Raw genomic sequence first — 10,196 nt, forward strand, 5'->3', positions numbered from 1 at the left:
ATAATTAAATCTTCATGAAATTTCCCACAGGATAGTTTCCTAGAAGTGGAGTTGCTGGGCCTCCAGCTCCAGAGCCTAGGCACTTACTGCTAGCTATGCTTCAAAGATGCAGAAGGCACTTGGGGTGGGGGATGGGGGCAGCATTTTTAAGGAATCCTGGAAGAAGACATGTCCCCAGGACCCAATGTCATGAACAGGTTTGCCTCAAACAAGAAGCCCGCAGCTGGAATGGGAGCCATAGCCACCCAGCTCAGCCAGCCTGACCCACAGGAGCCACTCCATCCTCCCTCTGGCAGGTCCCAAGTCATGCCTCAGGACTGGGACTCGGTGGCACAGTGTATGACAGGGGCTAGACAGGCTAGTGCAGGTGCTTCACCTGCAGGGCCCTAGGGATTCAGGGGGAGGTCGCTGTGCAGCCTTTGTCACGCACAACACATTCTGCACCACCCTCAGCCCACCCCAGGCCTCCAGGGAGTCAGAAGAAGTTGCTGACCTGTCCCTGGGGGAATAATTGTATTAGTGATAAGGTGGCCTCTGGCAGCTTAGTCAGCAGATTCAAGGCTTTGGGCTGAGTAATCCTTTGGCGTCTGCCCCAGCAGCTGGTGGTCACAGATCGGGGGAGACACCCCAACCCCCAAGCCCTGCTGGGCTTTGTCATCCTTTCTCTCAGCACAGTGCTCGGCTCTGGCTGGGCCTGACCTGCTGGGGAACCAAGGGCCAGGCTTCCGAGGAGTTTGGCTGGCATCAAAGTGATTTGAGGAGTCATAATGAAGTCAAACAGGTGCAACAACAGGCGGGTCACCCACTGCACGTGTCTTTTATTTAAACCGGTTTTTTTTTTTTTTTTTTTTTTTTTTTGCCATTCTAAGTAATACATACCAAGTATAGAATATCAGGAAAACAGAGATAAGTTAAAAAATAGACTTCCTATCCATTAAGTGCCTTGTGATCCTGTTCTCTGGAATATTCCATCTGGACTGAGGAAAGAAAGTTGGGCAAGAATGAGGCTCAGCATTAAGGACAGGGTCTGGCCTTGCACAAGATCTCTCTAGAAGGAGAGAACGGGGGCTGAGGCAGCAGGGCAGGTAGCCCGGAGGAGGGGAGCTGGACAGGCAGATCCCTCCCCACTCAGCTCCTTTGCCGATGCTTTCAACATCTTCCCCACAGTCTGTCCAATGCCCTTGCTGGAAGGGACCACCACCATGGACCAGTCCTGCTGAGGGCTTCAAGGCACCTCCTACACCCACCTCGACTCCCCACCTGTGAAGTCAAGGTCTCTAACCTCAGCTGGGCTGCAGAGCTCCCTCCAGGACTCCCCAAATCCCTTCCCCACGGCTGCTGCTTCAGATCTTGCCTCCCTCCTCAGCCCCTGCTCCCACACCCCATCCCTCCAGAGAGGCTCCTGCCCTCAGAGAGCAGGAGCAGCTCTTGAGAGCGGTCATGGCGACTGCTGCCCTCCTGCCCTGGCCCCGGCCCCACCTCCTCCCCTCCATCTGTGCTAACCCCTTCACAGCATTATCTTCTTTAATCCCACCACAACCCACAAGATTGAGATGCTGAAACTGGAACACAGAGAAGCAGAACAACTTGGCCAAGCTCACACAGCCAGAAGACGTAAAACCAGGACCCCAGGCCTGCCCCTTGAGCCCTGGGTCCTCTGATTCCTTACAGGCCCTCTACTTGGGCTCTGGCCATCTCACCGGAGATTCTGGGCATGGTGAAGGGTGCGATTTACACCCGCCTCCAGCTTTACCCTCTCTCGCTGGTCTTTCTCCTCTGTATCTTGCATTTTAAGAGGAATTCCTCTCCTAAAATATTTATTTAAATATCTCCCTTGATGCGGGGTGGAGGGTGGGGGATGGGGGGATCTTTCCTTAGTGCTCCCCTCCCTACAATCCCCTTCCCTCACCACCAGCGCTGGGCTGCCAGTTCCTCACACCCCACACATGGGTCGGCTGTCTGCCCCATCCAGCCTCCTTCGGAACAGCTAAGGACAGCAGCTACTTCTGCTGCTAAAGCCAAAGGAGGCTGCTCAGCAGCTTCTCCTTAAATATCCTCATGGAAAGCAGGAGTTTGGGGATCAGACACAAGTTTGAAATCCCTGTCTCCATCCCCAACCTCCTCCACCACTCAGAAGCTGTGTGGCCTGAGACAAATTACTTAACCTCTCTGACTCAGTTTGCTAGTCTGTGAGTTGAAACTAATAATAGTCTCTCCTTCACTGGGAGGTTTGAATAGGACATTGCAAGTATTTGTGTAAGAACTCTTCACGCTGGCTTCTTCATTCTTACTGGCAATGCTAATGATCTCATAGAACACTTGAGGAGGAGAAGCCTCCCTCCTTGAATCCTCCCCTGCCTTCCTTCCATGACCCCGCACAGTCCTGAGTTTCCCTCTGCATCTCAGATGCTACGTTGGCTCTTCCTTGGCTCAGGTCCCCAGGGGCTGAGCCAAGGAAGCCTTAGGCATTTTCATCCTAAGGGGCTCAGCCTTAGGCATTTTCATCCTTGCACACATTTGCCCTGCAGTCCTTCAGGCCTGAGGCCCCTTTGTGAGATGAGTTGAGGACAGGTTGGCTCGGGGCATGTGGAGCTGGACACCACAGTGGAACTCTGGTGGACCAGTGGGTGGGGCACTCAGGGCAGAGTCGTAGGTAAGAGTCTGGTGTAAAGTGTGATTTCCCCAGGGGAGAATGAAAAGGTCGCTGGGGCCCACCTCTGGGCACACAGAGGTGATGACAAGTTCAGGGTGAAGGAATGGGGAGACAGGCTTTGGGAAGGAGGGAGTGGTCAGTCAAGTTCAAGAAAGATGCCCTTGACTTTGACAGTTAGGTGGAGCTAGAGACCTTGTCCATGGGGGTCCTGAGGGGCTTCCTGGTGGGAGGAGGTAGGGAGGGTGAGTACCGAGGAGAGGAGGACAGGTGAGAAGCCTCAGCCCGGTGGCCTCGATCTTCTGAGGCCCCAGAAAGCGGATTACCCTGCAAAGCCCTCAAGCTGACTTTCCAAATCCCCAATAGTGCTTCTCTGTCACGGTGAAGGTTAACCCCATTTACATAAGGGCTATGCCCACTCCCTCTGTCCCCTGAACTTCATGATCCTTCCAGAAGCTTCTTGCTGTCCTTCTTCTCCCCAGGCTTTAAGGCTGGGCAAACCCCAGCCCAGCTCACCCCAGGGGTGAGCTCAGGACTGCTGAGGATGGACAGTCCCCTCCAGGCCAGTAGGGACTGGCAGGCAAAGGAAAAGCTTTTTACCGGGTGTTACTTGGTGATCTTCTCAGTAACTGCAGAAGTGATAATAATAGCACCTGCACCCATCATTCATTATGCTCTCACTAAGTGCCAGGCACTGAGACACGTTTCCTGGTTTATCCTTCTTAGTTTCCCAGCTACACTACAAGACAGGTACTTTTGTCATCATTCTTTACAGACAAGGACACTGAAGTTCAGACAGTTTCAGTCACTTGCTTGAGGACACATGGATGGCCTGTGCCACAGCAAGGACTTGAACCTGGGTCTGTCTCTGCTCTCTCCACCCCACCAGCCGGGGCCAGGCATGGTGCAAGGAGGCCCAGACTCCTCCTTCCCACTCCTCCCCTCAGAACCGTCATGGGCTCGAGCTGGTAAGATTGGGCCTGGGGGCAGCAGAGGGACTATGAGGTCGAGTCAGGGGAGGAAGGGGAGGCTGCCTGAGAGCCCGAGCCAGGCTCACAGGGCTGTGTCCTCATCCCTTTCCCTCCTGAAGCCCCCACCCTCCATGTAACTGAGAAAAACACCTGCCAGCACCTCTTCTGCCACCTCATAGGCCAGGAGGAGACCCTTTAGATTAAGCCCCAGGCCTCCTGCCCCCAGGCCAGCTTCAGACCCTCTGTTGGACCTGACCCTCCTCTGTGCCAGGTGTCTAAGGATTGCTAACCTTCCAAGGGGGCCAAGATCCTCCAATCGTGGGCCCCAAGCAGTCCCTTATCAAGAAATTCTGGTGAGAACCGCCAGGGGGAGAGCTGGATCTACCTAGGAGCCAGAGTGAGCGCCCACATGCAGGGAACCACGCAGGCACGGGGACGCACACTCACAGATCGCACACTTGCTTTCAGACACAAGCTGCATGCAAAGTGAGCTCAAAAAGATTAAAGTTCTTGGGGGAAGTGGAGTCCACACCTCCCTTCAAGATTTGGCATTGAATGGCAAACAGCTGAGAACACAGGGCAGAAGGGACCTGGAGACATTGGGCAGCCTGGGAACTGGCATGGGGGCAGCAAGACTGACTGGCTCCAGGGGCACCTTGGTAATGCTACAGGTGTGGCCGGTTGATCCCCTGTGGAGACAGTAAAGATTAAGAGGATCATAAACTGCGTCTAGCGGCTGCCCTGGGAGAAATCTCCTTGAGCCCGAGCCACTGCTGTGAGGGGCCTCAGGAAGTTGGGGAGCTCCTGAGTTAAGACAGAGGGGACAGGAGGCAGGGAGACAGAGAACAGAGAAAGAGATACACAGAGATACAGAGACACAGAGAGCGATACAAAGACCACCAGGGCCAGGGAGAGGGAGAAATAGAGATAGAAGAGAGAGAGGTAGAGATTGAGTCAGAGGCTGGGCCAGCTCAGTGATCCAGGAGGCCTCCCACAGGCAGACAGGCAGGTGGAGGCTGCCCTGGCACCATCCAGGGCCAGGCCAACAGCTCCGATGAGCTCCACTGTGGCTGCAGCTGCACCAGCTGCTGTGGCTGCCTCCAGGAAGGAGTCTCCAGGCAGATGGGGCCTGGGGGAGGATCCGACAGGTATGGCTTTTCATGGGGGTGGTGTCTGGACTATTGGGAGCAGAGTGTGGACCAGAAGTTTGCAGGGACCATGAAAGGAAACAGAGCAACTTAGACCCAATACCAAGGTCTATGGGCAAGTGGGAAGAAACCTGCTGGCAAACCCAAAATCCTAGCAACATGGAGGTGGGCAGAGCCAGGACAGGACAGCTGAGCTTCTGGGGAAGGAAAGAGCAGAGAAGCACCCTAGAGCTGGGTAGCAAAGGGGTCCATAGTGGTGTTGAGGAGAATGTTCTTGTGGGATGTTGGAGCCTGAAGCCACCTGCAGAGAAGAAATGGGAGCTGGGAAAGTGGAGGTAGGGTATGTACTCTTGCTAAAAATAAGGGAGGAGAGAGGACAGAAGTTGGGGGTAGAGGAGGGGGTGGGGATATATAATGAGGGAGACACTTTTCCAGATGGCAGAGATGCAAGTGTGTTTAAATATGGGTGGGCAGGAACCAGTGGGGAGGAAAAGGGATCTGAGGGGCTGGCGGGGGCGGCGGGGGGCGGGGAGAGAATTGTGCAGCTGTGCCCTGGTCCAGCCCCCGCCCTGGCCTGCATTGCCCCTCAGGCGTGGGCCCCTCGCTCCAATGCCGCGTGTGTGGGGACAGCAGCAGCGGAAAGCACTATGGCATCTATGCCTGCAACGGCTGCAGCGGCTTCTTCAAGAGGAGCGTGAGGCGGAGGCTCATTTACAGGTGAGGGAGGTGAGCCCTGCTGGGCCGCTGCCCCTGAGGGTTCCTGAGAGGGCTGGAGGTTGTTCAGGGAAGAAGATGCTAGGGAAAAAATGTCCACACCAAGACACTGACCCCTGGGGCTCTCCTTCACCTGCAGGTGCCAGGTGGGGGCAGGAATGTGTCCGGTGGACAAGGCCCATCGCAACCAGTGCCAGGCCTGCCGGCTGAAGAAGTGCTTGCAGGCAGGCATGAACCAGGATGGTGAGCCGGGGGTCTGCGCCCTGGAGGGGGTTGCACAACAGAAGAGATGGGCAGTGTGATTGGTGCGGTGTCTTCACCCTTCCTGCCTCCCCAGCCGTGCAGAATGAGCGCCAACCCCGAAGCACGGCCCAGGTCCGCCTGGACAGCATGGAGTCAGACACTGAGCCCCGGATGGAGGCCCTGGTAGCTCCTCCTGTTCCCGCAGGGCCCAGCCCTCGGGGCCCTACGCCAGTGTCTTCTGCCAGAGCCCTGGGCCACCACTTTATGGCCAGCCTTATAACAGCCGAAACCTGCACTAAGCTGGAGCCAGAGGATGGTAAGGGAGGCTGAAGGCCAGATCAGAGGCCTCCACTCCTGGGTCACAGGGAGGCCACAGCACCTAGCCTGTATCCTCACACCCGGGGTCCCTGAGACCTCCCTACCATCTCCTGCAGAGCAGGTGCTGAGGTCACAACATGCTCTTCCAACAGCTGATGAGAACATTGATGTCACCAGCAATGACCCTGAGTTCCCCTCATCCCCATACTCCTCCTCCCCCTGCGGCCTGGACAGCATCCACGAGACATCAGCTCGTCTGCTCTTCATGGCTGTCAAGTGGGCCAAGAACCTGCCCGTGTTCTCCAACCTGCCCTTCCGGGATCAGGTATGCCATGGCCAGCCTGCTGAGGAGCTGGGCCAGGCCAGAGTCAGGCGACCCATGCAAGACAGGCAGGTTGGAGACCTACGTCCTGTGCGGGTGATGAGTGGACAGGCACACACCACGGATGATGACTGGGGGATGCACATGACTCTGAGTCAGTAATAGTCAGGGGCACATGCTCAAGGATGGTAACAGTGGGGTGCACATATCTCCCAAACAGGGATGGTGGTCAGGGGCCCACAGGGACCCAGGATTTAAAGGTAGTGCCTATGGCTCCCTGGGTCTTCTTTCCTTCTAGACAGACTCCGAAGCCCTGCGGACATTCTGCATGTGAAGGGCAATCTCCACGCCCCGAACAGTATGAGTGGCTTACTCTAGACCTCCTTGGAGCACAAGTGCCTGTCTCTTCAGGGCTTGAGTTTCGGCCCAACGTCTCTACCTCTGGGACACCCCTCTGGGCTTGTGACAGGCAGGCAGCCCTCAGGATGAGCCAGAAAGAGAGGCACTCTGAGTGAGCCAGTCAGTGCTTGGATGAGCAACTAGAGAAGCCAGGCTGAGTCTCTTGTGTTCACTCAACTTAGGACACTCCTGGGTGTGTCCCTGGGGCTGCCCCTCTTCCCATGTCTTTAGGCTTCCCTAAATGTTCCAGCTGCAGTTCTGGATGGAACCCATAGGGTATCTCGGAACCTAGCCAGCTGGGCCAGATGGTGCAAATCCCAGCGCTCTGGGCCCTGGCTGATGTCAGGCAGAGGTCAGGAGAACATTCTGGGCACCCAGGACCAGCCCTTCCATTTTGGGGGCACCTGTGAAGGTGGTGGAGGCTCCACGCTGGGCTGGAGGAGCTGTGTGCCAGCCGTCCCACTCATGCCCTCTCTGAGCACAGGTGATCCTGCTGGAGGAGGCATGGAGTGAACTCTTCCTCCTCGGAGCCATACAGTGGTCTCTGCCCCTGGACAGTTGCCCACTGTTGGCCCCGCCTGAGGCCTCTGCTGCCAGCAGCTCCCAGGGACGTCTGACACTGGCCAGTGTGGAGACGCGCATTCTGCGGGAAACCATCTCTCGCTTCCGGACACTGGCGGTAGACCCCACGGAGTTTGCCTGCATGAAGGCCCTGGTCCTCTTCAAACCAGGTAGCAGAGTCTTTGCCCAAGCCTTCCAGAGAAGTGGCTGGGGATGAAGAATGGGAATTCCAGTGACTTCCTTCACCTCTCACTTTTCCTCCACCACCCACATGTGTGCAGTGTGGCGTCTTCCCTGGTGGCAGGGGGAGAGAGGTGCGGGCTGGGCTCGCTTCTCCTGAGGGCCCCCCTTGGCTGACTGTGAGGGGACAGGGCAGGCTGGGGAGCCCCTGCAGCAGAGCTCACTGGTGCTATCTTCCCAGAGACGCGGGGCCTGAAAGATCCTGAACAAGTGGAGGCCTTGCAGGACCAGTCCCAAGTGATGCTGAGCCAGCACAGCAAGGCCCACCACCCCAGCCAGCCTGTGAGGTGACCTGAGCACGTGCCTACCTGCCTATCATCCTGTCCTCTCTTCACCCCCTGCCCACCTCTCTGACACCACCTCAGGGCTCCACAGATTAGACAGGATGAGGGTTTCAGCTCAACTGGCACATGTCCAACATATGCTGTGCCCTAGGCCCAGTGCCAGGCTCCGGGAGTGGGGACCAGAATGTGCATAAGACAAAGCTGCCACCTTCCAAGGATATCCAGCACAGTGACCATGCTGAAGATGAGAACCACCCTAGTCGGGTCTGTGGGGCTGCGTGTATCTGAAGGAGACAGACCTACTGGGTGTGGGGGGTGTGAAGCAGAATTGAGAGGGACTTTGTGGAGGCAGGGCTGGCCTTGGAAGGAAGGATAGGGTCTAAAAGGAGAGAAAACATCATTTACAGAGGGGGAGAGAGAGGCAAGCATGGATGTGTTCTTAGGACAGGAGCCCAGCTTGGAAGGTACAACAGATTGCTGTCAGTGAGAAGGTAGGAGATTAAGCCAGAAAGCCACCCTGAGACCAGCTTGTTGAGGACTTTGAACACCAGCCAAAGGCCACAGCTGATTTGGGAGGCTGAGAGGAGCCACTGCAGGTTTTTGAGCAGGAGAGTAACTATAATACACGGGGCTGAAGCTCATGCAGACTGGCATGGCAGTGATAACAGAGTACACTACCAGGGAGGGGAGAGCAATTACTGCCACCTTCCAGGGGATTCTCTAGAGTTCTGATCTTTGGAAGAAGCCATGCGAGTAGAAAGGTGATGACAAATGCAACAGACTCTAGGAGTTGGAATGAGTCGCACTTGGCACTTGGCTGGAGGTAAGGAATGAGGGAAAAGGAGCTATTTGGGAGGAGAGTATTCAAAAATAAAAAGGTAAGTCGGGAGGAAAAGATAGTTTTTCAGGGAACATGAGAAGGTCTGTGGAGGTGCAGGGGGCATCTTGCAGGGATGCACTTGCATAAGCCATGCACTTGGTGGACAGCAGCCCAGTCCTGGCCGGGTTTGGCAAGTGGCAGCTGCAGACTGAGAGTGTGGCTGGGGGAAGGTGGGCAGGAGCCAGTGCTCTGGGACTGCCCTACTTGGCCCACCATCAGTAGATACAATGGATTCCTGGCAAGCTTGGACATCTTGGCTTACAGGCCTCTATCGGCTATTATAGACCACATTTTCAACATTCTTTTGGGGGCTCCCAGCAGTTCTCTCTGAAGAAGTGAGCTAACATGGGCATTATCAAATCACGTCTAATTTGAGAAATGATCATAAGGAGAAGAGGTAATTTCTCTTTAAGAAGAGTCAAAGTATACAAGGTGTATACTGGGTTGTGCAGGAAGACTTGTGCTGCTTATGAGCACAGGGAGAGCATCCACTATTACTAAGACTTGACATAACATCCTAAGAGTGGTCATCACAGACACTCAGAAACCAGTGGCCTTCCTAGGCCAAGTTTCTGTTGGGACCGACTCCCAGAGATGTCCTGGCATATTGGTTATGTGTCAAATTTAAAAACGCTGATTAAGATTTCCCGTGTCACTTCTATAGCAGTTCATAACATACTACAGGCAGAACTGAGTGTTAAGATAGTGGTTTTGTATTCTCTGTCAGTGTATTTCAGTTTTTTAAAACTGCAATACCCAGGAGGAAATACAATCTCCATCATAACCCAATATATGCACAGACACTGAAAGGAAGTTCCAAAGTAAGTTCCTTACTTTGTACAATTTACTCTATTTCTATTTTATTTTCTTTTTTTAGAAAAGGCTGGTTGTGATTCACTAAATTTAATTTCAGAACTGCTAAGTGGCTCAATACCTGCAGTTCGAAAAAAAATCTCTAACTGACTTTATGGTTACTTCTTTTTCCTCCCACCCTTTACATCAGAAACACACAAGGGGGAAGGCAGATGGGAGGGTTATATGACTGCTCAGTGCCACTCACCTGGCACTCGCAAGAAAAAGGAAGCCCTTAGGTTGGCCAAACAAGTTTAGCAGATCACTGAGTGTTGGGAAGTCTTCCCGAAGGCCTCCATGGTGGGAGTTGGGTATGGAGTGCTCCACTGTGGAGTAGCCTCCCGACGTTGGGCATGGACCCCAGCTGTCAGGCCTTCTACCCTGTCAGATCCTCCCATCTGACTCTGAGGGCTTCACCATCCACCTTTATTTGTGTGCTGGGGACCTCTGCCTTAGCAAACAATTCTTATTTAAAACAATGATGAATTTTTTTCTGGATGAGTATCCCAGCCACCAAAATTATCCTTCAACTTCAGAACATTTTCAGTAATGACTATTATCATCTTAGGTGGTTTACAGACCAGAATTTATATTCTTACATATATAAAACTAAT

At 54.3% G+C, this 10,196-nt stretch overlaps 1 protein-coding gene across 1 annotated transcript; it reads left to right on the top strand.

Moving 5' to 3' along the window:
* Window positions 1-4,664: 4,664 nt before the first annotated feature.
* On the top strand, window positions 4,665-7,857 carry NR2E3 (nuclear receptor subfamily 2, group E, member 3). Its single transcript, XM_008571046.1, has 7 exons — window positions 4,665-4,769; window positions 5,360-5,486; window positions 5,623-5,726; window positions 5,821-6,042; window positions 6,197-6,369; window positions 7,250-7,496; window positions 7,748-7,857. Exons 1-7 carry the CDS (start codon window positions 4,676-4,678, stop codon window positions 7,855-7,857), a joined length of 1,077 nt encoding a protein of 358 aa, XP_008569268.1. The 5' UTR covers window positions 4,665-4,675.
* Window positions 7,858-10,196: the final 2,339 nt, after the last annotated feature.

Source organism: Galeopterus variegatus, unplaced genomic scaffold, assembly GCF_000696425.1.
Source record: "Galeopterus variegatus unplaced genomic scaffold, G_variegatus-3.0.2 Scaffold657, whole genome shotgun sequence".
Lineage (NCBI taxonomy): Eukaryota > Metazoa > Chordata > Mammalia > Dermoptera > Cynocephalidae > Galeopterus > Galeopterus variegatus.